The sequence below is a fragment of the Macaca mulatta genome, chromosome 6 (genome assembly GCF_049350105.2).
Source record: "Macaca mulatta isolate MMU2019108-1 chromosome 6, T2T-MMU8v2.0, whole genome shotgun sequence".
Classification (NCBI taxonomy): Eukaryota; Metazoa; Chordata; class Mammalia; order Primates; family Cercopithecidae; genus Macaca; species Macaca mulatta.
This window is the reverse complement of record NC_133411.1, coordinates 79,478,041-79,504,397: the sequence shown is the minus strand read 5'-3', so window position 1 is coordinate 79,504,397 and position 26,357 is coordinate 79,478,041. Positions and strand designations below refer to the sequence as shown.

The 26,357-nt window shown below is 46.1% G+C and overlaps 1 protein-coding gene across 2 annotated transcripts; it reads right to left on the bottom strand.

Annotated features, from left to right (window-relative positions):
• Nucleotides 1-14,884: 14,884 nt before the first annotated feature.
• TMEM171 (transmembrane protein 171) lies at nucleotides 14,885-26,135 on the bottom strand. Of its 2 annotated transcripts, none has more exons than XM_015140269.3 (4): nucleotides 25,654-26,135; nucleotides 22,339-23,045; nucleotides 18,133-18,274; nucleotides 14,885-15,158 (listed from the first exon to the last, which is right to left on the bottom strand). In XM_015140269.3, exons 2-4 carry the CDS (start codon nucleotides 22,976-22,978, stop codon nucleotides 14,966-14,968), a joined length of 975 nt encoding a protein of 324 aa, XP_014995755.2. In that variant the 5' UTR covers nucleotides 22,979-23,045; nucleotides 25,654-26,135; the 3' UTR covers nucleotides 14,885-14,965. The 2 variants fall into 2 exon arrangements, with proteins under 2 accessions (XP_014995755.2, XP_001099752.3); XM_001099752.5 differs by having other exon boundaries at nucleotides 14,885-15,155.
• Between the last annotated feature and the right edge of the window lie 222 nt (nucleotides 26,136-26,357).

Below are 26,357 nucleotides of genomic sequence, written 5' to 3'. Positions count from 1 at the left end.
AGGGGTCAGGTAACTTTTTCTTTAAGAGCCAGATAGTAAACACGTTAGGTTTTCAGGCAACACTGTTTCTGTTGCAAAAGCTCAGCCATGTCATTAGAGCACAAAAGCAGCCATAGGCAATACCTAAGTTAGTGAGCATCATTATGTTCAAATGAAACTTTATAAAAACAGGCAACAGACCCGCAGCCCATAGTTCACCAGCCCTTGATCTAGAACAGTACTACAGCCCTTTTCCCCCTGTGACATTGACTTTGTCAAGACTCCAGGTCACTCATCTTACTGAATGCCCGAAATCCTACTTATCAAGATATCACATAACATATTCCTTTATCCCTTGTATTTTCTATAAAAGGTCATTGGGTCAAAGCCTTCATGAGAATCAGGTTAAACATTTTTTCACAGGAATAATGTCTTAGGTGATGTTGAAAATATTGCTTTTGAAAAAGTATCATCAAAGTCAGTGCAACTGAGTTATGATCATTCACGAATTCATTCATTCTCCCATGCGTCATCCATCCGCCAAAAACTCATGATGCAGTTACCTCTGCCAGGCGTGGTGCTATGAGTGCTCAACAGGATACAGTGATGTGGTCCAACTTGCCCTCAGTGGGGCTGGGGTGGGATTGGTGGGTGACACCGAAGCACAGTGCTAGAAAAGTCAGCATCTCACTCTTTTTCTGGGCAAGGACCAAAGGGCTTACTTTATCTGGAGCACTTGTAACAATGCAAATTCACTAGCCCCTTGAACCCACTGGAATAGAATCTCTTGATGAAACACAGAAATCTGTGTTTTAACTGGTTCCACTGATATAACAGGCCAAAGGACACTGAAGGCCAGTGTGATGAAAGTCAGTTCCTAAGGGGGAAAGCCACCTACCTGGGAGGAGGCTGCATCTTCTTCTGATTTACCATTAGGTGTACCAGAGGTGAACATGCCTCACAGGTCAGCAGTCACCCAGCCTGCTTCCATTATAAGAGAAAAAGCATCCCGGCCTTGGGAACTGTAGTGATTCTTAACTATGTTCACAAATTCTTTGTGACAACTCCCTTTAAAAGGTGAAGGCTAATTCCTCTCCCCTTTGGTGTGGGCCAGACTTAGTGATTCACTTCTAACAAATAGAGTCTAGCAGAAGTGATGGTGTGTGACTGCAAGACCGGATCCTGAAAAACCCTGCAGCATCCCCCTTGCTCTCCCTTCAATCTCTTGCTCTGAGGGGCCCCGGGCATCACGCTGCAAAGACATTCCAGCAGCCCTGTGGGAGTCCACATGGAAAGAGCTGAGTCCACAGCCAGCATGAACCGGCCAGCCATGTGAGTGACTGTCCTAGTCTGTTCAGGCTGTCCTAACAAAAATATTAGAGACCAGGTGGTTTACAAACAACAGATATTTCTTTCGCATAGTTCTGGAGACTGGGAAGTCCCAGATCAAGGCACCGGCAGATTCACGGTCTGATGAGGGCCAACTTCCCGGTTCATAGATGGCTGTCTTCTTGCCATGTCCTCCTGTGGTGAAAGGGGCAAGGGAGCTCTCTGGGGCCTCTTTTATAAGGACACCAATCTCATTCATGAAGGTTCCACCCTCGTGACCTAATCACCTCCAAGACCCCACCTCCAAATATCATCACATTGTGAATGAGGTTTCATCATATGAATTTAGGGAGGACACGGACATTCAGTCTGTAACAGTGACTATCTTGGAAGTGGGCTCTCTAGCCCCAGTCATGCCTTCAGGGGACTGCAGCCCTGGCTGACATTTTGACCACAACCCCACAGATAGCTACCCAGCTGTACCACTAGAACTGCTGACCCACAGAAACATGCAAGGTAATATATGCGCTTTGCTCTTTGAAGCCCTTCATTTTTGGCCAGTTGGTTATGCAGCAATAGACAATGAATACAGGGACTTTGCACATATTTAGGGCTACTTCTGAGATCACATTGGGGAGTCCCATCTGTCACTCCATTTGGGACAGCCAGCTTCAGAACCACATGATACGGAGTTCTGCATGCTTTCCTGTTTGGCACATGTATCTTCTCAACTGGCTGCTCAGCTCACAGTGAAATTCCCAGGCAAATACCTACACCAGGCCTCCAGAGCCAGGAGTTGGGGCACGCACCCCCTGGGTGAACTGTGTTTGGAGATGACGCCATTACCTCCCCATCCCCAGCTGCTCTTTTGAGACTTCTGTCTGCATGTAAGGCAGCTGGGCAGTCCTGCTTCTGGCTGGGAACAGCTTTTCTGGGTGTAGAGCCAGCAGCACATATGGGTATCAAAGCTGCAACCTTTGTTTCGTTAACGTCACAATCTAACAAAACCAGCTGACTGGCCAAGATGTTGAAAAATAATAAAATGATGGTTTAGTGCCAAAACACTCCAGCTGATGCAATAGGGCCTATGAAGAAAAGTTAGAATTTAAGAGATCACCAATACTTTTTGTTTAGAGTGAGTTTGGGGGCGAGGGAGCAAAGCACACTATTGAGAAATTTACTTGTTGGTTTGGTTTTGTGTTTTATATCTCTCTGATAGGTAGGTGAAAAGTGACTTTTCTTGCATCAAAACTATTTAGGTTTTTTTAAAAAAATTAGACTACAGTCTAGTAAATAACAGGCAAAGAATATAAATAGTTCACAAAAAAGAATATTCAAACCACTTTTAACATTTAAAAAGATGCTCAATCTCACTCATACAGAAATGTAAATTATAGCTGTCCTCAAATCCAATCTCTCACCTATCAGTTCAGCAAAAATGCAGAAGTCAAATTTAGATAACACTTCTCCATAGACAAAGCTGTAAAGAAATAGGCATATTTATTTGTTGCTAATAAGTGTAAAATGGCACAGCCCTTATGCAGGAGAATTTGGCAATATCTACCAGCATTACACGTGCATTTACATTTTAAGGTAGCAATGACACTTTCAGGAGTTTGCACTGCAGATACACCTTCACAAATCAAAAGGAACATAAGCACAGGATGCTTCATTCCGACATTATTTGTAACATTGAAAGATTAGAAACAATCTAGATGTCCATCATTAGAAGACTGGTTGAAGAAACTGTGGTACAGTCACACAATGGGGCACTATCCAGCCATTCCAAAAAAGTGAGAAGGCTCACTATATGTGGAGTGATTGCCAGAAGATACAACTAAATGAAAAAAGCAAGGTGCAGGGCCACATATATTAGTGTGTGTGCACGTGTGTGTGTGTGGTGTATATTGCAAAAAGAAAGACTGGAAGGTGGAAGAGGGTAGATGAGACAGGGATGGGATCGAGACTTCTCTACATACACTTTTTAATATGGTATATGTTGTATGTATTCAAAAATTAAATTAAATTAAAAAAACAAAATTAGCCTTAATATTGAATATAAACATGAATAAATGACCCTAATGATATATCAAATTGGTAATATGAAAACAAAGAAAAAAAAATAAATGAGTTTAATATGCTATTCTAACTTTACATACATAGATATGTTTGAAGGATAAAAATCTTCAAAAAATCTTGTTACTTAACTCAGTAGTTTTATTAACAATATTGAATTGTAATTTTGAAACTTTTTTATATTATACAATAAATCAAGATAAATGTGTAATAAATAGGTAAATGTGATAGTTCATTTCATGCATCAGCTTGACTGTGTTAACAGAAACCAAGATTTTCAGAGTAAGAAAAAGGAAATAAAAATATAAAATCAAAGTGATAGGGTGTGGATCTGTGTCCCCACCCAATCTCATGTCGAATTACAACCCCCAGGGTTGGAGGTGGGGCCTGGTGGGAGGTGATTCGATCATGGGGGCAGATCCTTCATGAAAGGTTTAGCACCATCCCCTTGGTGCTGCCTGGTGATAGAGTTCTCATGAGATCTGGTTGTTTAAAGGTGTGTAGCACCTCCCCTCTTCCCCCGGCCCACTTCTCGGTCCTGCTCCTGCCATGTAAGACACCTGCTCCCACTTTGCCTTCTGCCACGAGTAAAACTTCCCTGAGACCTCCCCAGAAGCAGATGCTGCCATGTGTCCTGTACAGCCTGTGGAACCATAAGCCAGTTAAACCCCTTTTCCTTATAAATTAACCAGTCTCGGGTATTTCTTTTAAAGCAATGTGAGAACAGACTAATACACAGAGTTAAGAAAAAAAGTGTTAAGTTAAATTTGAATTGGAAATGTTAATGTCAATTTATGGTTTTAAAAAAATCTGTTAGCTCTTGAAAGTGCTGGAAATGACACTTCAGTAGCAATGAGCAAACTTCAACTCCAAATCTTGGTTTCTAAATATATTTTCCACAAAAGGATTCAGGGCTGGAGAAATGGCTTTTCCAGGTGTAGGGCAGGGAAACAAAGTGAGCTTAGGGTAGCTTATTCTCTGGGGGACACATCAAAAATACAGAAGAACCACTGCAAAGGATTAGCCAAATTTGGAATTATTTGAACATAAAAGAAAACATTGATTTCATTGAAATTCATGAGTTTATAGGGATAGGAGACAGGAAAACAAAAAACAAAAAACAAAAAAACAAGGGAGAGAGAGTCTCATTTGCCATTACTGGAGAGATTTTCACACAAACCCTTGCTCTGTGCTATGGATTGAATTGTGTACCACTCCCCGCTATCTCCTAAATTCATAGGTTGAAGTCTTAACCCCCAAGATGATGTAAAAATATTTGGAGATAAGGCCTTTCCGAAGGTAATTAAGATTAAGAGAAGTTATAAAGCCCTAAAGCAAAAAGACGAGTGTCCTTACAAGAAGAAGAGACACAAAAAGTGTGGACCCACAGAGGTAAGGTCATGTGAGGACACAGCAAGAAGGTGGCCATCTGCAAGCCAAGGAAAGAGGCCTCACCAGAAACCAACCCTGCTAGTTCCTTGATCTTGGACTTCCAGTCTCCAGAACTGTGAGAAAATAAATTTCTGTTTAAGCCACCCAGTGTGTGGTATTTTTTTATACCAGCCCTAGCAGACTAATACTCTCTGAAAATTGGTATTTAAAGGTAAAGAAGAAATTCTTACCTGGCTTTTTAGGAACACCTGTAGTCCATCCTCGTTGATGCATGAACGCTTGCCCTTATTTAGAGAGGCCTGTGATGACATCATTGAATCGGACAGGCAAGGGCCATTAGTGGATGCTAGAGCCATTAGGAAAAGGTTTGCTGGGGAATAGACTGGGATTTGCACTGTGCCAAAATATTACCCCAAGATTCAGCAGCCACCATCTTAGAGTTCACACTTTGCACCCCTAAATGTGAGCAACCTCCCATTAAGGGCCTTCTGATATGAGGAAGTCTGAAACATACAGCATTCCCTCAGAAGTATTTTTGTTTAAATGTTTACCAATAATCTATGTGAGCTTTTAGGTCTAACTTCTAGTTCTAGTTTCCAGAGACACAGGGAACAGAGAGACATGTTAACCAACCCCTTGAGGAGACTAGAATGCAAGACCAGTGGCAACTGGTCGGTCAGTGAAATGAAAATAAAAATGGACTGAAGTGGTAGTCTGTATTAATGAAATAAAACTGACATTAAAAAAAATGATTGGAGGCCAGGTGCAGTGGCTCACACCTGTAATTCCAGTACTTTGGTCAGGAGTTCGATACCAGCCTGGCCAACATGGCAAAACCCCGTTTCTACTAAAAATACAGAAAAATTAGCCAGGTGTGGTAGTGTGCACCTGTGATTCTAGCTACTCAGGAGGCTGAGGCATGAGAATTGCTTGAACCCAGGAGGCAGAGGTTGTGGTGAGCTGAGATCGCGCCACAGCCCTCCAGCCTAGGTGATGGAGTGAGACTCTGTCTCAAAAGATAAATAAATAAAAATTTTAAAAATTATAAAATGATTGGAATATGGTAGCTGGGGATGGTGGCAGGCACCTATAATCCCAGTTACTTGGGAGGCTGAGGTGAGAGGATCACTTGAACCCGGGAGGTGGAGGCTGCAATGAGCTGAGATTGTGCCACTGCACCCCAGCCTGGGTGACAGAGCGAGACTCCAAATCAAAAAAAAAAAAAAGTTATATGGATTGCATATTAGATAATAATAGTGTATCAATGTTAAATTTCCTGAATTTGATACTTGGATCATGGCTTTTTAAAAGAATATCCTTATTTTCAGGAGATAAATCCTGAAGTATTTTGGGATAAAGAATTGTAATGTTCACAGTTTACTCTCAAATGATTCAATATTAAGACAATAATATTGTATTAGTCAGGGTTCTCCTGAGAAACAGAACCAATAGGAGAGAGAGAGAGAGAGAGAGAGAGAGAGAGAGTGTGTGTGTGTGTGTGTGTGTGTGTGTGTGTGTGTGTGTGTCACAGAGAGAGAGATTTATTATGGAAATTGACTCATGTGATTATGCAGGCTGAGAAGTCCCCAAATATGGTGTCTGCAAGCTGGAGAACCAGCAAAGCTGGCTGTGTAATTTCAGCCTAAGTCAGGAAACCTGAGAATAGGTGGAGGGAGGGGACCTGTGAGTCCTGGAGTCCAAACTCCCAAGCACAGGGAACTCTGGTGTGTGAGGGCAGGTAAAGATGAATGTCTCAGCTGAAGAAGAGAGAGCAGATTCACCCAGCTTCTGCTGTTTTGTTCTCCTGCTTTCTTCCAAAGAAAGATCTTCTTTTTTTTCTTATTTATTGCTTGTTTATTGATTTATGTTTATTGAGAAGTTTTCACTATGTTGCCCGGACTGGTCTCCAACTCTGGGGCTCAAGCAATTCTCCTGCTTTAGCCTTTGGAGTAACTGGGATTCCAGGCGCATGCCACAGAACTAATGTTACCAGCTATCTGGACATCGCTTACCCCAGTCAAACTGACACATACACTTAGCCACCACAAATATGTGTAGGTATAGATACATATTATATATTGTAATATATATTTTATATATACACACATTCAAAATAAATACAACAGAAACAATAAAAACTTTCAGACAAAAATATAAACATTAATTTTAGCATTTTTTCCTCATAGCAAAAAATTGGAAACAACGTAGACACTTAACTGCAGGGAACCGGTAGAAAAAGTACGCCAGTTTGTTAAGGATCTTTTAATCTTTTAATTTTTTTGTTTTGTTTTGTTTTGTTTTGTTTTTGAGACAGAGTCTTGCGTTTTCTCCCAGGCTGGAGTGCAGTAGCCATAACCTCTGCCTCCCAGGTTCAAGTGAGTCTCGTGCCTCAGCCTCCCGAGTAACTGGGATTGCAGGTGCACACCACCATGCCCAGCTAATTTTTGTATTTTTAGTAGAAATGGGGTTTCACCATGTTGGCCAGGCTGGTCTTGAACTCCCAACCTCAGGTGCTCTGACTGCCTCAGCCTCCCAGAGTGCTAGGATTACAGGCATGAGCTACCATGACCAGCTCTTTTAATCTTTTAATATTACAAATAATAATTTCTCAGTAGCATGCCATGCTGTTTGATAGCACTTATCTACTTCATGATCTGGCTGGCAGCCAGTCTCCATAAACTCCAGGGTTTGCTTGGGAGGTGTTCCTGGCCAGAGCTGCACCCCACTAGCCTGCCTAGGGCTACACCCCTCCCTTGCTGTACTTGGTCTCAAGACCCAGCCCCATCTAGGCTCCTCACAATGTCTCTGTAGATTCCCCAGCTAAGACTAATTCCAGGGGCATTGGGCAGTGCCATTCTGTGGTTCTTCTTTCACACACACACACACCTCCCACACATCCCTAACCACAGGCCATTCTGTCCATCCCAACTCCCTGCAGAAGAGGCTACATGCTGTGACCACCTTCTGCCTGGCTCTTCCATGCTGCTCCCATCAATTACCGGTACTAAGGGAATTTCCAACAGAAGTAGCAAGGTTGAAGTGATTTTTCTTCCCAGGTTGGGGAACCAAAATTGCCTGCCCAATAGCAAAGAGCATGCTGCTCTGGTGCATGCTATGGCCTTACACTGAACTTGAAGTCTCCCTTTGAAACTTTGATAGACACTTTGCCCTCTCTAATCTCATCCCACTTCCACCTGCAGGGTTCCAGAGGGAAAGGTTTCCAAAGCCAGGAGCCTAGGGAAAGGAGTGGAGGAGACCCTTATAGGAGCTGGACTGAAATTGTAGTGTCTTTCTAGAGCTGAAGGACACCCTAGAAATGGGCGAGGATGGGAGAGGGGCAGTTGCCTACCTACAGCCACATACAGTGGTGCTAAGATCCTTTCCTAGTGCACAGTTGTGAAGGACACAGGCCTTGGCATCAGGCAGACCTCAGCACAGGTTCTGGCTCTGCCAGAGTCTACCTGCAGGACTCGTAATAACATGTTACCTTTCCCAGAGCAGCAAGGATAAGTCCATGAGACACTGCAGGGAAGTCGCTTAGAGCGGCCTGGCCCCTGTAAGACCTGTGCTTCCATCCTCACCTGCAGGCTCCTGGGGTAAACTCCAGCTTGACAGAAAAGGCTGAGACAGCAGCAGGGTCTACTGCCTGGAGGACCAGTGATATAGGAGTTAAAAAGGAATTATTTAGGCAGATAGTGAAGGTAAGGAAGTCCTTGGTAAGGTTTTCCTTTTGATGAAAAGCAGCCCCCAAAATCATTTTGTTTTCTAACAAAGAACAGCCTGTAAAATCCGGCTGCAGACGTAGACAAGGAAGCTAGAAGCTTGGACAGGCAAAGGCTGACAGTTGTGCCAACAGGAAAATGCTACCTGGGAATAGGCATGTTCAAAATGGCAGCTGTACTTGCCATTCTCTTCTCTTTGCCAGCCATGTGTACAGTAAGGAGCAGACAAGATGGTGCTAGCAGAGTAGAAAGCCCATTTGCATAATAAGATTGGGGGAAAAACCAGCCTTCGCCCACACACCATGTAAATGTCACACCTGATCTAACCAATCTATGGGCCCTATGTAAATCAGATGCCGCCTCCTCAAGCCGGCCTATAAAGTCTGGCGCAGTCCACCGAGGGCTGGCTTTTCCCTTTCGGACACCTCTATCTTGAAAGAGAGCTATTCTCCTTTCTCCTTCCTTCTGCCTGTTAAGCTTTCTACTCCTTAACCCATTGCATGTGTCCGTCTGTTTAATCTTCTTGGCGCGAGATGATGAACTTCAGGTTTTTACCCAAAACAATTATGCTGCTTCACCAGAAGAAAAGAACAGAGTTTCAGAGCCTACATAAAGGAATCTTGGAGGCAGCATAACACCTGTGGATCTGAGGGAAGGCAGGTGCACCACCAGCCACATCTGGAGGGGGGTCTAAGACACTAGGCAGACAGAGAAATGGGTGCTTCCTGGGTGGGATCTGGGCCCCCGGGAAGACTTTGAGTTTGAGGAAGAACCTCAGCCCCTGCAGAGGCTACCCTGGCATCTCCCCAAGCCTCTCCATCTGGCTGGGTTCTGACTACTCAGTCCTATCTTCGCAGGAAAAGAGACAGTCCTCCTGCTTCGTGAAAACCCCTCATAAATTAGTTATTTGGAGAACCTCGTACCAGCAGGTGGGATTTACTTGTTATTTCAAAAGCCTTTAAGGAAATGTCCTGGGAGTGGCTTGGCTCAGGACAACCATGGAGGCTCCTCCGCCCCAACCCACCCACTCACCCACCCTGCCCAACTTCCAGCTCTTTGAGACTCTGAGAAGCCTTGGGAGAACACACAGTGTTTAAATGACTGCCCACTGCCCTCATAAGCCTGCTGCCTGCCCGGCCTGTCCCCTTGGGGAGGGAGGCAGGATGTCACGCTACACTCCTGGCACTGGCCTCACCTCAGCCAGCATCTCCCCGTAGAGGTCGCCGGGCAGGGGCAGACGGCATTTTCAAGCAGTCACATGCCGCACCCAGCGGGGCTCTCCCCCCACCAAGCATTCCTTAGGGAGGAAAAGCTGCATCCCAGTCGTCCACTTGGTTCTTCTTGGGGTGCTTGTGCTGGTGGCAGCATGCATGAGACTCCAGGAATCCCAAGTATGCAAGATCCCGGGAGGGCTTATGGCCTGCAGCCGAAGCCAAAGCCAGAAGACCATGCATGGTTCCCCTTCAACAGTCCAGGACATTTCTCCCCTCAGGCCCACAGCCCCCACCGTGTGCTTCCTGACTACCCTCTCTCTGGGAGAAGCTCCTATATCAGAGGCCCACGGAACAGGGTCTTCTGCACCCAGGGAGCAGCCAGCAGAAGCCAGCCCACCATCCTAACCCAGTAAAGTCACCCACCCCGATTCACCAGGTGTTGGGGGCACTGAGGGCCAGGACCGTTTTCATACTCCTCCTCACTTGCAGTCTCCAGTATTGTCCATTTTGACCCAAATATCATCTTCCTCCATCTCTGCCTGTTGTGATAAACATCATCCGGTGCTCCTAGGAGCACAGTCTTGGCCTCTTCCAAGATGAAGCAGCAAAGATAAAAACCACACCTTCCTTAATCAATGAATCCGAGACCCCCCCGTCTGGAGATAGAGGGGAACTGCACACTTGTGAGAGGAACAGGCAGGTGATGAGCCCCTGGCTTTGTTTCCCAGGCCCTTGTGGGTGTCTCACCAACAGAGCTTCCTGGGACGCTGGGACAGAGAGACTGTAGGAAGCCCCCATGAGCACTGGGGGCTGGGGGCTGACTGTGAACCCACACCCCTCCCCATGAGAACCCCTAGCACAGGCTGGGACATGTAAACAGGACTCCCCAGAAGGCCGAGCAGTGACAAGAGAGGTCATAATCCCAGATTATCTAGACCACAGGGTGTGACCTCTGCAGTTTATCTTGTCACCATGGGCAGCGTTTCCCAGATTCCCAGATGGTAAACATTATCTCCTGGGGTGGAGGAGGTGGTAGATTTATTGGGCAGGGGAATTTGACATTTTCAACAATTACTTTAGGTGGTACTGATCTTCCTGAAGTTTAGGAAACGCTGCAGGAGCTCCCTCCACTTGACAGGCCCACACCTGAGCTCTGCATGTGCTCTCAGGAAAGATCCTGGCTGATTGGCTGAACTGCCGGGTCTCTCTCCCATGACCTAAGGCCAGTTCTGAGGTCTAATTCCTAGTTCCTGTCTCCGGACCCCCTCCTTTCCCAAGACCTACCCTGGAATGATGGCCCCTTCCGGAAAGACCCACCACCCACATTGCCTCAGTGCTCAACACGGCACCCATATCAGAAAACCAGTGGCCACATTCACACGACTGGGGCAGGTGGCAGGCACCATCACTCTTCCTATCCCCACATGAAACTCTCAGGTAGAGACTGGGGGATATTGCCTGCCCCTCAGCTTTCATCCTCTGGTGGCATGGCTGGGTCATCCCACCTGAATTTGCAGACCTCGTCACTATTTTATCTAGAGTGGGGCCATCAGACCTTCCAAAGCCATAGGAGGAAAATCTGGAGCAAGACTTGTCAGATTCTGTGTGCTGATGATAATGTCTGGTATTCCAAACCAAGTAATGCACATGAAGAGATACTCAATATCATTGGCCCTTAGGGAAATACAATTCAATGAAAAACTACTTCATATCAAGTAGGACAGCTATGCTTTTTTAAAAATAGAAAACAAGTGTTGGTGAGAAAATGGGAAAATTAGACCCCTCACACATTGCTGGCAGAAATCTAAAATGGTGGAAAACAGGGTGGTGGTTCTTCCAAAACTTAAAGTTAACATAGGATCCAGCAATTCCGCTGCTAGGTATATACCCTAAAGAATTGAAAACAAGTACTCCAACAAATACTTGCGCATGCATGTTCATAGCAGCATCATTCATAACAGTCAAAAGGTAGACATAACCCAGATGTCCACCCATGGATGAATGGATAAACAAAATATGGTATATTCATACAATGGAGTATTACTTGGCCATAAAAATGAAGTACTGATGTATGTTACAACATGGATAAACGTTGAAAACACACTAAGGAAAGAAGCCAGACACAAAAGGTCACATATTATATGATTCCACTTATATGAAATATCCAGAATAGGTAAATCCATACAGACAGAAAGCAGACTGGTGTTTTCCAGGAGCTGGGGCACAGAGGAGGAGAAGGAGGGGCTGCTTAATGTATGTGGGGTTTTATTTTAGGGTGATGAAAATGACTTGGAATTAGATAGAGGTGGTGGTTTGTATAACACTGTGAATGTATTAAAGGCCACTGAATTGTTCACTTTAAAATGGTTAATTGTAGACTGGGCACAAGAACTCACCCACTGAATATGGCAAAGGACTGATGGAAATGAAATAGACTTCCATAACCTACAATCCCAACACTTTTGGAGACCAAGGCGGGAGGACTGCTTGAACCTGGGGAGTTGGAGACCAGCCTCGGTAATATAGTAAAATCCCATCTCTATGAAAAATTTTAAAAATTAGCTGGGTGTGGTGGCACTCGCCTATAATCCCAGCTACTCAGGAGGCTGAAGTAGGAAGATGGCTTGAGCCCGGAGTTAGAGGCTGCAGTGAGCTGTGATTGCACCACTGTATTCCAGCCTGGGCAACAAAGTGAGACCCAGTCTCAAAATACACACACACACACATACATACATACATACACTGTTCATTGTATTATACAAATTTTACCTCAATGAAAAAGCTAACAAACCAAAGAAAAACAAGTCACAGTCCACCGAGGGGGGCTTTCAGAAGCTGTCATCCTCTGCCAGCACCGTGATAGGAAAAGAACGCATCTTGCTGGGGGTAACTGATTTGGCCTAGCTCTGCTGCATGTGATTTCGGCCCTGCAATAAACATCCTCACACTTTCAGAATTTTCAAAGCCGGGAGGTTTGCAGACTTCAGCTTCAGTCTCAGGTTTGCTGAATACTGCGATGGAACCAGAGGAGATTCCATAACCAGAAGATCAAACTTATTCCTGAGCCTGGCAAATCCCTTGCTTAAGTTTATTAGCATAGCATATAAATGTAAAATACCCAGTTACAAAACCCAACGCTGAGCCATTTAAAAGGTTCTTGATTAATATGAGGACTCATGAATGCTTAAAAGTAATTCTACCTGGAAGTTTGAGCTCGAGCATTTTAAACAACGGCAGAAGGAAGTTTTGTTCTAATTTTTAAATGTGAATAATTAACCTCTCAGGAGGAAAAATAGCAGAATTTTAAGAGCAGTTCAAGCCAATAAATGTCCAATTTAAAAACAGATCAGTACTGCTGGTACCAACTGCCACCCTGACTGAGCTCAGTGGCGATTCACATGAAATCAGTCATTACTTCAGTCAAACTGTTGGAGCATGCATGCCCCTTTGCTCTGCTTTCAGGCACTTAAATGTAGGAATAAACCAATTTAGGGTGAGATTATGGCTTGTGTAAAAGGCATTAAAAAATTCACATTTTTGCTATACTAAGTTTTGTTACCAAAAAAGCTGTTACTACAGATTTCATATTCTAAAAATCAGTTTCTTCCAGTTAGAAATAATATTAGTCAGCCGGGCGCAGTGGCTTATGCCTGTAATCTCGGCACTTTGGGAGGCTGAGGCAGGTGGATCACGAGGTCAGGAGATCGAGACCATCCTGGCTAACACGGTGAAACCCTGTCTCTACTAAAAATACAAAAAATTAGCCGGGCGTGGTGGTGGGCACCTGTAGTCCCAGCTACTCGGGAGGCTGAGGCAGGGGAATTGCTTGAATCTGGGAGGTGGAGCTTGCAGTGAGCCAAGATCGTGCCACTGCACTCCAGCCTGGGCAACAGAGCAAGACAGAAAGAAAAAGAAAGAAAAGAAAGAAAGAAAGAGAGAGAGAAAGAGAAAGAAAGAAAGAAAGAAAGAGAGAGAGAGAGAGAGAAAGAAAGAAAGAAAGAAAGAAAGAAAGAAAGAAAGAAAGAAAGAAAGAAAGAAAGAAAGAAAAGAAAAGAAAGAGAGAGAGAAAGAGAGAGAGATAGAAAGAGAAAGAAAGAAAGAGAAAGAAAGAAAAAGAAAGAAAGAAAAAAGAAAGAAAGAAAGAAAGAAAGAAAGAAAGAAAAGAAAGAAAGAAAGAAAGAAAGAAAGAAAGAGAAAAGAAAGAAAGGGAGAGAGAAAGCAAGCAAGAAAGGGAGAGAGAAAGCAAGCAAGAAAGCAAGGAAGGAAGGAAGGAAGGAAGGCTATTAGTCATTATTTCTTAAGGTTTAGATCTGGCATTAAATATATATTAACACACCCAACTTATACAATAGGCTTTGGCTAGCAGTATCCTTGTAAGAATAAAAAAGCAATGGTTCAGACAGTTTTGTTCTAGTATGTCATCATACAGAAAGGCAAATCCTTCCTGAGCCTCTTGAGGAGAATCTAGTTGCCAAAGTGTCCCAAGAAATTTCCTGTCAAGAAATTTCACTATAAAAAGACTCCAGGACATCAACATGCTTGTGACTGTCCCAGCATAAAGCCTCCCTAATCATCTTCTTTCAAAAGGAAAGAAAAGGGAGTAAGAAGAGGAGAAAAGAGGAGGGGAGAGAAAGAGAAAAGGGAAGAAGAGAAGAAATAACAAAGAAATGAAGGGAGTAATCTTGTTTCTCTGTTTCAGAAGCAGCTAACCCTGGAGAGAGAACAGACCAAGCTAAACATTAACCACTGCTGCTGGTAGCCTCTGACAGCACAGGGTAGGGAGCCAGTCTTTCAGAAACCAGCTAGCTGGGTTCAAAACCAAGCCCATCATGTAGAAGCTATGTGACCTTGAAGAAGTTAATTAGACTCTCTGAACCTTTGTTTCTTTATCCACCAATAAAAATAATCTCACCTCCCTCCCAGGGTTGTAGGTCCAAGTGTATAATGTACAAATGAATAAATTAAGACAGTCTCACTCCTGTTGTCATTCCCTTTTCATTGAAAAGACATTGAGTACAAATGAATAGATGCTATCCAAAGAGGGCACGTTCAGTTCCTGGACCCTGGGCACTTTGCCCCTTTCCATGGTCTGAAGCACTAATGGCTGGAATCTAACCTGGAAGGTTGGTTACCCCTGTTGATGCTGTAGCAGGAAAGTCAGAATCTAGCCAATGCTATTGTATTTTTTATTAAAAAAACAAATTAAATAAAATAGTGATCCATTACATATAAAACTGAGCTGTAGTCCATAGTTTACAGTGGGGAAGGCTCAGAAGATAGAGGCAAGAATGTAGCTGCAGCATTTTCTTTTTCTTCATATCTAGGAGGCAATTCAGATGGAAGATGAGGAGTATGTGAGACCTCAGAAGATGAATTCGTCCTGGAAATGGTATATATAGATTCACAGTCTCTCTCAGAGGCTACACCCTCTGAAGCTGGGGTCCTGCTAAAGAGAAGGAGAGAGAACATGAAGGGGGGGGAAGGAAAACAGTGACGCCCCTTTAGTACTAGGTTCTTTTCAAACGTTTCATTACATGTACTTAGGAGTATTTGCAAGAAACTGAGGAGTAATTTCTCCCACACTCTGCTTTTCATAGATTTGTTTTGATTTCTTACCTCTTCCTTTTCCTAGAGCTGAGTGTAACATTAAGACAGTTTCACTCCTGCTGTCATTCCCCTTGTCATTGAAAAGACATTTAATACAAATTTGCAGATACCATCCAAGGAGACCATAGGCAGACACACACACACATACACATACACACACACACACACACACACACACAGTTCTCTGCTATTCTGTCTTCTGGGACAGCTAACATAAGGCAGACAAACTTATGCATATGGAAAATTAAAACATTAAGCCACAAACCTGAAGGACGGCAGGAAGGCATACTGGCTAATGGAGTGGGCTCTAACAAAAGTCGACCTGCACTGGAATCTACTCTGCTGCTTCCCAGTTACGTGATCTTGGGCAAGTGAATTAACATTGCTAAACCTCAGTTTCCTTATCTGTGAAATGAGGATGATAACGTTCCTTTCTCCTAGAGTGGATATGAGAATTACATAAACTAATGCAAGAAAAGCCAGACCCTGGGACACAGAAATCATAGTAGCAGCAGCAGTAGTTTAAGTTACTAGATATTGATTTTAGGGTTTGGGGAAGTTTATCATTAGAAGAAAAAAAAAATACAAACATTCACGATGAGAATTCTACAGAGGTCCAGCCCTAGCTTGCCTTTCCTCCATGCAGGGCCGCTCCCACATGCACCTCCCTGGATCCCCCCACCACGACCCCATACGAAGCTCTAAAGCCAATTCTGTCCTTGTCAGCCACCTCTTTCCCTCTCCCATCAGATAACCTGTCCCCTTACTTCTGTGGAAAAAGAATCTCTACACAACTTCACTCTCTCCAGGCCCCAGAGGAAAAGCACCCTGGCCGCTGCTCCAGGGCCCACTGTCTGCTCTGTCAGGGCAGGGTGGAGAGGGAGTTCCTCAAACACAAATGACAAGGTAAGGTGGTGCTGTCCCCAGCAGTGAGCACCAGTCTCTCTGTCCCTGCTGCTCACTGCGTGCAAAAATGCACATATCTCATTGTCTTACCTGCTTCAGCCAGTGACAACTTGAAGCAATTCTTCCTTCCTGCACCCTAGTTTCCCATTCTAAAAGGTACCACCAGAGCCTTCTCCAGCCCTGCTCGCTGAGCACACCATTTCTGGGATCTGCACAATCCACTCCTGGGGGTTTCCCACTAGTCCCTGACTCTTCGCCCTCCTGGTTCTCCAACAACCTCTGCAGCTCCATCTCCACCACCTCCTCTCTCTCCCAAAACCCAGCTCCTCCCAATTTGCCTCCAAGGCCCTCATCTCACTGTGCCTCCACCATCAGCCGCCCACCACCAAAACCAAGCTCATCACCCACGTCCTCTCAGTTGGGGACCTCTGAGCTTCCCTGTCACTCACCCTGGAACTCATCATCTCCGCCTCCTCCTCAGTGTCATTCTCCATCTGGATCCCCTACCCCAGGCTCCTGGCACCTCTGGCCCGTCCCACTAGAGCCCGCCTCGCAGCCTTCTGAGTAGGGTGAGTGTTGACCTGATGTTCTCTGTGGCCCAGGGAAGGAGCGAATATTGAAGGAGAGGTCCAGCTGTGTTGGGTCAGGGCTTAGGCTGATTTTAGCCAGTCACCCAAGCACAGCCATCAGAGTACTAAAGCCCTTCTGTAACTGTTGGGAATCCCCTGGAACCCTCACACCTCTCCATGATCGAAAGCAGTGAAGCCTAGCATAGCAGGGGCCTCCTGGCCCAGTCCTGGCGCTCAGTCTGATTAGTGGCTCGTCAAACATTCTTTTTTTTTTTTTTTTTCTGAGACAGAGTCTCACTCTGTTGCCCAGGCTGGAATGCAGTGGCACAATCTCGGCTCGGGGCACAAGAATAGGGTCTGGAAGCAGGGAACCTACGGCTGTTTCACGCTGACTTCCTAGAACTAAATTGAAAGGAAAACCCTAACTTTCCACCCGTAAGTAACGAAATGACCAAAGACTACTCCCTTTGCAAACACCCACCTTTTGGCAGATGGGAAATTGAAAGTTTGCATAGGAGTGCAACTTTGTAACCTCACTTCAGCCTCTGATTGGCTGCTTTCTTCAACCAATCAGACTGATTGTGGGCCACTACTTCATTTACATGAGGTGAACACCAAGTTGCCAATGGGAAACCTCTAAGGGGGATTTGGATCCAAGAAGATTCTGGAACTGGGCCCTTGAGCAGCTGTTCAGGCTTGCTCCCACCCTGTGGAGTGTACTTCCATTTTCAATAGATTTTTGCTTTTGTTGCTTCATTCTTTCCTTGCTTTGTTTGTGCATTTTGTCCAGTTCTTTGTTCAAAACACCAATAACCTGGACACCCTCCAGCGGTAACAGGCTCACTGCAACCTCTGCCTCTTGGCGTTCAACGGATCCTCATGCCTCAGCCTCCTGAGTAGCTAAGATTACAGATGCCTGCCACGATCCCCAGCTCATTCTTCTATTTTTAGTAGAGTCGGGGTTTTGCCATGTTGGCCAGGCTGGTCTCAAACTCCCAAGCTCAAGTGATCCACTCACCTCAGCCTCCCAAAGTGCTGGGATTACAGGTGTAAACCACCACACCCGGCAAGGGTTGTTAAACATTCTAAGTATCACCCCTGTTAGGAGCACATAAAGATGCCTGGAGTAGGCTTCATATTCACCCAGCATGATCACTTTATCATTTTTAACTTATGTGCTGCCCAAAGTTTCCTGAAAGGTACTTGTTAATATCAAGACACAAATTCTGACATAACATCAGCAAAAAAAATACTCAAATGCCTCCTGGTGAACCACAGCCTTAATACTAGTGTGGCCTGAATTCAAGCCTCTCTCAAAGTTCAAATTGAAATTCTTACCCATGGTTGAAAATACTGTAATATGAAGGGGGGCTTTCATTTGGAAGCAGACTGTTAGTCCCAGGACTCTCAGTGACCGCAGAAGCTGAAGATTCAGGAAAGTAAGGTGGTGGAGGTGGTGGAAATATCATTACCGAGTCACCTAAGGAAACACAATATTTAGTTGAAGACAGGTGGGTAATAAATGGAAGCAAATTAGCAAAAGCAAAATTAAGTAGGCCCATCTATATAAAAGGTCGATACACCTGCTGCTAACTCCAGAATTTAACAGTGAGCCCATTAAATGTATAAAGATAGAAAAGTAGACTAGGTTACCAGGGGCCAGGAGGGGTTGGGGAGTGGGGAAGGGAGTGGGAATTGCTGTTTGGTGAGTACAGAGTTTCTGTTTGGGATAATGGAAGAGTTCCGGAAATTGATGATGATGATGGTTGAACAACATTGTGACTGTATTCAACGCCACTAAACCATTTAAAAATGTGAAGTGGCTCACACCTATAATCCCAGCACTTTGGGAAGCTGAGGAGGAATGATCGCTTGAGCCCAGGAATTGGAGACCAGCCTGGTCAACACAGCGATATCTCATTTCAAAAAAATTAAAAGAAAAAAATTAGACAGATGTGGGAGTAAACGCCTGTAGTCCCAGCTACTGGGAAGGCTGAGCTAGGAGGACTGCTTGAGCCCAGGAGTTCTAGGCTGCAGTGAACTATGTTTGTACCACTGCACTCCAGCCTGGGCAACAGAGTGAGATTCTGTCTCAAAACAAAAAACAAAACAAAACAAAAAGCAGTTCAAATTGTTTATGCGCTATATATATATATATATATATTTTTTTTTTTTTACTACAAATTTTTTAAAAGTAGGCCTACATTTCAGAATCCAGAGTGCTGACCATTATGGTATGAAAGTGGGTCTATATTTCGTAGCAAGTCTAAGCCCAAGCCTCTCTGTGAATTGTTTGCTAACGAGCTCCCTTCCCTCCTCTGGGGTGTTTACTGCTGATAAAGCTTTTCTCTTTTCCAGCCTACAACTTAATTCACAAGTTAGCTGTTAGCTAAAGTGCCTTGTTGCTCAAATGTAGTTTCAGCCCCTGAGCAAATGACAATAAGCCATACTACAGTCCCTAACTGTTATTTACCAAAATTTCACCCAACTATACAGATGAAGGTCGAACCCAAACAAGTTTGGTTTTTGCATTTCTGTGGCTACTGTTCACTCCAGAATACATCCTCATGTTTTGAGGAGAAACTAGGGACCAGATGCAAGCTCTAATTTGTATTCTGATTCCAATATAAAATGCACCACACCACTGGCCCAGAACAGTGTACAGCTGTGGCAGCACCACTGCTGGGGGCCTGGGGAAAGCCTCTAAGAAGCTGGCAATAGCAATAGCAGTTCAGAAAAAAGGAAGAAGATGTGGCTTTACTTCCCTGTAGGCAGGAGAGTGGTTCGCACTCCTAGCACGTCTGACACTTGCTTAGGGTGGCATAGGATTCTTTAAAATGATGGGGGTTCCAACCTGAACAAGCTAGGAGACCTCCTTGACCTCAGCCGCCACAGCTGCAGGCTGGGTGGTACCTGCATCACAGGACAGGTAGAAGGAAGGACTAGATGGGCCGATTTGCATCTGGCAGTGAACACAGTGAGGAGTACAGAGCCAGCTCTCTCAGCTCAACACCAGCCAAGGGTACTGATTTGCATGATGAAGAAACACCACAGAGGCAATTGGCCACTGGCTCCACTCTCTACCCTTCATAAGCCACAGCAGCCTCAATCATTTCCCAGAGGGAATTTAGCCCTTCAGAAAATGCATTAATTCTATCTCCCCTTCCTTCTGCAAGGAGAAGGCAATGAGAGTTTAAAATACGTTTTGCTAATCTAAAGGTGAGAAAGCATAATAGTTGTCCTGGGATTCTCATTTACTTTTTTAGAAGGTCTTGGTAGGTTAAGAGGAATCGGGGTTGTGTTCACTTCCATTACACACTGTAGAATAAAGAACCTGTGAAGTAAGCCTTGAGGGCAGGCCAGTCACCTCTCAAAAACACACAAGGAAATGCTCCAGTAACCTGTTACCTCCAAGGCTCTCCAGCCCTTTGTCCCAGCAGCTCGGCCTGCCCACACCCTGCAACCTGCTCTCCCTGGAAAGAGGCCGCTCCTCTGCGAGTTCCCTTTCATGTATCTTTCAAAACTTGACGTCCTCTGTGAGTGGACAACAGACACACCCCTCCAGGGAGCGCTGTCTCATACACCTGCTGTGTATCCAGGATAGCACTGAGTGTCCCCACAACAAGGAGAGAGAGCATGCTTCTCGGATTCAACAAATGTAAACCCTATCCCACAATATCAAAGGAGAGGAGTTAGGATGCAAGATTTTCATACGTTTGATGGGGGTTTAAAGGGTTAAGTTGAAAAGATTTTAAACCATGAGGTGCCAACTTCAGGACAAGGACACCAGGAGCAGCACCTCGGCTCTGTCCCCTGCCTCCACTCTGATTCTAGCCACCAGGTGGAAGGCTGGGCCCAAAAACTCCCCTTGAACCGTTCCCAACTAAATGGAAGCATAGCAGCGTTGGATGAACATATTTACTTATACCCCACGGTGTTCGTCAAAAGCACTGAGAATATCTGTCAAATTAAAGGGAGCCCCTTTTTCATGTAATAACTTCCAAGAATGGAATCACACCCACGTGCCCTGGGCAGGGTGCCATGCAAAGGCTATTCTGTGGGTGTGCCCACACACTTGGGTTGGAACCTTGCTCTACCACTTGCTAGGGTGTGACCTTAGGCAAGTCACTTGATATCTACATGCCTCATTTTCTTCCTGTGTAACATGGAGGTACTAACAGTATCTGCCTCCTCGGGTTGCTGTAGGTGTGAATGAATTTCACACAGGGGGACCTTTCAGAGCACATGATAAAGCACTTAAATGGGTGTTTGGCACAAAAACAGACCCTATATAAGTGTTAGCTATTGTGAATATATAACTAACATTTGTGTTGTCACCATAAATATATTAATGCATAAATATATTAATCAGTAAGCTGGGAGCATCCACCCTGGCTCTACACAAGGAATGGCTGCAGATCCATCTGCCCCTCCTCTCCAAGGCTGGTGCCATGCAAGTCCAGCAACCCAGTTCCTCCCCTCCAGGCTGCGGTCAGTGAATTCCACTGCTTCCAGTAGACAGCCCCAAACAGCACACACATCTCACTCATCACACTCCCTCTCTGTCCCCTCCATGCTTTCTGTTCTGCAGACCTCTTTTCCTAGCCTTTTAAATGTCATTGGTTTCACAACTTCACTCTTTCAAAAGTAGGAGACTGGAAAAAAGTGATCTGCCAGTGAGCAGCGATGGGGTTTTTCCTTGGTTGTGTGAAGCTGAGGCCAGTGCTACTGCCATCATTCTGAGGGGGCAGGCTCCGGGAAATGGCACTCTATCTCTTCTGTAGAACCCGGGGACCCAAAAGGAACTTGTAGGCATTCCATGGGAGAAAGAAGTGACAGGTGCTGTCATAGTCCATCTTGGTTCATCCTGCTGCTTCCAAGCTTTGCCTCAGCCCTGCAGCCACGGATGATGTCACAAAAAAGAGACACTGTCACAAACACAGAGACAGTGCAGAGGCCCCTCAAAACACCTGAAGACTGCTGGACTCGGACAGATCCAGAATCCTAGAATGTTAGTGCTGCAGGAATCTTAGAGAGGTACTGCTCGTTTTACAGAGATATAAACCAACGCAGGAGAGGTTAAGGACTTACAAGGACAGCCAGCTAGTGACAGCCTGGGAGGAGAACCCAAGTGTCCCACAACTAAAATGCTATGTGGTTTTGGTGTGAGAATAACAGGGGTAACACGGTCACTTAGTGAGTCCCTAAGGTGGTAGAAGGCTCCAAGGCTGTCCTCACGGTTCTTCTCACTTTCCTCTTAATTTGCTCTGTGACCTCGGTCAAGGTCAATTTAATATCCCAATGCTTTGCAAAGTAGGAAAGAGTTGCTGGGGGAAAACGATGTATGCAAGGTTCCTACAGGGCTTCCCACAGCAGCAGCATTGTGTATGTACACATGGTGGGGGTGTGCGCGTGTATGCACACACAGGTGTGAGAGATGGAAGAAGTGAGAAAGAGAATCCAGATGAGAACCAAGAGCAGCTGGTGAAACCCTGCTGCAAAGCCACTGTGATAGAAGCAAGAACGCAAATGACAGCAACCCACCTACAGTGACCTGGACAGCCTCCATACTCTGGATCTGTCCCTCTTCTCTCTCAGAGGCATCCTGGCCAATATTCAGCGTGTTTCTTTTCTTAATGTGGGCAATCACGAAGAAACACAATCCCACAAGCACAATCAAGGGCCCCAAGATCTGCAGAGAAAGGAACCCACACATCCGGGGCTTTGAGTCGCCAGTGTCTGTCTCGTTTAGCGGTTCCCGTGCCCAGTCGGAGCCACATCCAGGGACCCAAATGCCCAGGACGCTGATGAGCATGCCGCTTGTCAAGAAGAGAAATCCAAAGATAAGGCACTGGGCAAACTGGCGGCTCTCTCCACAGATGAAGGCTCGGTCGGGGTCCATCTGCCGACCTCTCTGCAGCCCTGCACGGAGCTGAAGTTGCGCCCGGGAGCGGGCCAGGATCACAGCCCCAAGCCCAACCACGGCACATGCAGGCCCCGCCACCTTGAGCACAATGGGGCAGTCTGGGAGGGGCTTATATTGGCATGCCTGGAACCCAAAGATGGAGAGCAGGACTCCCACACACAACAAGACGGCGCCAAAGACAAAGAAGCAGAAGATGAGCTTGCTGACGTGTCTGTCCTGCTGGTCCCCATCTGGCTCAGCAGCAGCTGCAGGAGACATGTCCAGGAGAGCCCCTTCCTGGAGGCAGTGTGGGATGTGTTTTCTTCCCTCTAAGATTTCAGCAGCTCTGCAAACACAACCAAACACCAAATTAACGTGGGCACAGGTGTTCCGGAACCACCCTGGTTTTTTGCTGGCCATTTCTGAAATCACACTAGCATGAGGCCTTGGGGGTAGAACTTTATGCAACTGATAAGCTGTAGAACAATGACTTGGTTTATGAGTCAGAAAAACTAGTATTCAGAAACTCCTAAATATGTAATTTTATGAGATATTCAAAACAGAGGAAATTCAATTACTACACATCTAAGGGTATCTTTTTTAAAAAATGAAAGAACAAAAGTAACTGGGTGTGGTGTTTCGTTTTCTGAGTCTTACAAACTCATTTCCCTGGGGAAAAAAAACACTGGTGAATGAGGGAAGAACCACAGGGATTCTTTCTGATTGCAAATGCCCCACTTTTCATCACAGCTGCTCTCAGCACTTTCAAGTCAGTTAGTTCAGTAACTAACTTTCCATTTCCTGTTTTAGACTACCGCAGCTTTCCATTTCATGTTTTATTCTAAGGCTACATCTACAAAAGACCCAATTTCAGCAGTTTCAATAGAATAAGAAGGCTGTTCAGGAACACAGTGGGTTTGGTGGACTTTTAAGTTGATTCTATCAAAATGTGGTTCTTGAGGCCAGGTGCAGTGGCTTGCACCTGTAATCCCAGCACTTTGGGAGGCAGAGGCAGGCAGATTGCTTGAGCTCAGGAGTTCGAGACCAGCCTAGGTGACACAGCAAAACCCCATCTCTGCTAAAAATGCAAAATTTAGTCAGGCATGGTGCCTGTGGTCCCAGCTACCTGGGAGGCTGAGGTGGGAGGATAGATTGAGCCCGGGGCTGGAGGTTGCAGTGAGCCAAGATCACGCCACTACACTCCAGCCTGGGCAACAGAGCGAGACCCTGCCAAAAAAAAAAAATGGTTCTTGGGTTCTCAATAAGCACAGACTGGTGACCCAGTTGCTTGGGTCTGGGATGACCCTGGAAAGTGTGGCACAGCAGGTCAAGGGGAGCTCCATTTTCAGGGCGGACAGGTACCCAAAGGCAGATGTGGCCTCTCACTCACCCTCCTCCATGGGTGTCACCTACTTCCACAAAGAGGTTGAGACTCATTTAAAAAACAAGCAGCCAATAAAATTGCTAGTTATAAAGCACAAAATGGGTGGAGGGGGGGAACTTGACTATGAAAGAATAGCATAGGTGGAATCAAGTGGGAAAGCACCTTCCACAAAATCACCCAAGCCCTATACTTCAAGGGTATAATATACTAAATATACCAAGTAGTTGTTAAAGAGTTGTCTAGCTTACACACAGCTGACTTAATTATCTCGTTATCTTATTTTACTCCAATGAATGGGATATTTTACCAGGACCCCGTAAGTCAGGTCCGGAATTTGCAAAGACAATCCAAAATCGTGAAGACTATTTTCACCTGCCCAAGGAAAGAAAACTTTTAAAATATTTTGCGCTGCTCACACCCATGGTCACATGAAGGAACTCAAGACTGAGGCCCTAAGCCCAAGATGATCTTGACAAACCAAAATCGCATTGAAGGAAGGTCAGTTTAGGTAAAGAAAGCAAGCAGGTAATCTTACACTGGGAACAACTTTTCCAGGAAAAAGTATGATAGAATCAGAGGGAAGTTGGGAAAAAAAGGAAATAGAGGAGGGAAAAAAGCTTTCATTTCAAACTTGGGAAAACTTGATATACAGATGCAGTTAAGCTGAGACAAAGAAAGCATTGCACTAATTAATTTTTTTAATCTTCCCATTTTTTATGAAGTCAGTAACATCCTGCAGTGAATAAGAATTTCATATTGAGTATACAGTAGTCCTCACTTATGCTACAGGGAGTACATTCCAAAACTCCCAGTGGAATGAAACGATGGAGAGTCCTGAAGTCTACATATACTGGGTTTTTTTGTTTGTTTGTTTTTAATTTTTTCCTGAATCATGCAATCTCTTCCGCGGTTTCAGAGACAAGGAAGAGAAGAGTGATTCTCGGCTGCAAAGTCCTATCAGGAATTCATTTATTCCCAGTATAGTCAACTTTGCAGCAAGTCACAAGGCTTCAACTGTCTTAAGGCAAATTCCCAAACACCAGTAAACAGAAGCCCGAAACTGAATCTGTAGTTTCTTGTCCGTGGACTAGTGGACTGAGCACCTGGCTGAGGTGCTCTGATCCAAAATAGTGTGGCAGTAGTCTCAGTCTCTCTCCTTCCCCGACAGATGCACTCACAAACGGATACAAAGACACCCACACTCACTCGCAATGAAACCTATTCCAAACACGACCCTACACTTAACCTCCCCAAAGTCAAACTCCCCTCCCCAACACTCCTATTGGTTTTCCAAAAGACATTTGCAAAATTCACAGCATCTCTCCACGTCCAAAGCTCTGGTGAGTTTGGGGAACGAAACCAGGGGCAAATGCCTTCTGCGCGAAATACGTTTGCGGCTTTTAGGGAGCCCGAGAGCAACCAACAAGCCCGAGGGGCTCGCAGGGGCGCAGGTTGGGCTCGGATACCCAGCGCCTCCGCGCTGCCGCAGCTCCCGGCGCCCAGCCTGGCAGCACAGCTCAGCGCCCGACCCGCCGCCTCCGGCGCAGGCGCGCGGGCCGGGGCCTCTTACCTGAGGCTGGGTCCGGCGTCCCCGCTGACCGCCCTGCCTGGGCACTGGCTGGGCGCGGCGTCCGCCTCCGCATGCGGCCTCGACTGCGCCGGTCGCCCAGCACCCTACCCCCGGTGCGTCCTGGTGCGGAGGGCGGGCCCTGCCGTATTTAGAGAAGGAGGCGGTGCCGCGCGGGCGCGGCGGCCCGGGAAGGGCAGGGCAGGAGCGACCGGTGGGAGCTGGCCGCCACCGGGGTCCCGGGGCGCGCCCGCAAGGGCATGGAGAGCCAGGGGCGGCTTCGGAACCCAGGGCTGGCGGGTTTGGCCGCCTCTGCGCCCGTGGCTGTGCGCGCGAGGAGTCTGGGAGAAATGGGCACCTTCCACGGCTGCCTGGCCCGCACGCCTGACGGGGGCCGGCGAGTTGAGATGCTCCCCCTGGCTGGAGGAACTGCGCGCCCCGCCCGCAGAGGCCCGCTCCCTCTCGAGGCCTGAGGCCCAGTTCCGGAGGGGCGCGAGAGAGCGGCTGCGTGGGGGTCGCGGAAGAAGTGCCTGCCCCCCCTCTCCACCGCCTCCCTCGTGGTCGCGGCCCAGGCAGAACAGGGTACCGTGCCCCGGCCGCCGTGGCCTTGGCCACCGCGAGGTCCGGGGCGACTACACCCAGCAGCCCTGTGGCCCTCCTGCTACTCCGGAGACCTGGAGTGGGGTTACAGGGGGAAGCGCCTCGCT

Excerpts from the sequence above, each read along its gene's own strand:
- TMEM171 (XM_015140269.3), bottom strand. The coding sequence starts at position 22,978 with ATGTCTCCTGCAGCTGCTGCTGAGCCAGATGGGGACCAGCAGGACAGA. Across the intron at positions 18,275-22,338 it reads GGCTGTCCAGGTCACTGTAG|GTGACTCGGTAATGATATTT; the intron begins GTGGGTTGCTGT and ends GTGTTTCCTTAG. Across the intron at positions 15,159-18,132 it reads TACAGTATTTTCAACCATGG|CAGGACCCCAGCTTCAGAGG; the intron begins GTAAGAATTTCA and ends CCTTCTCTTTAG.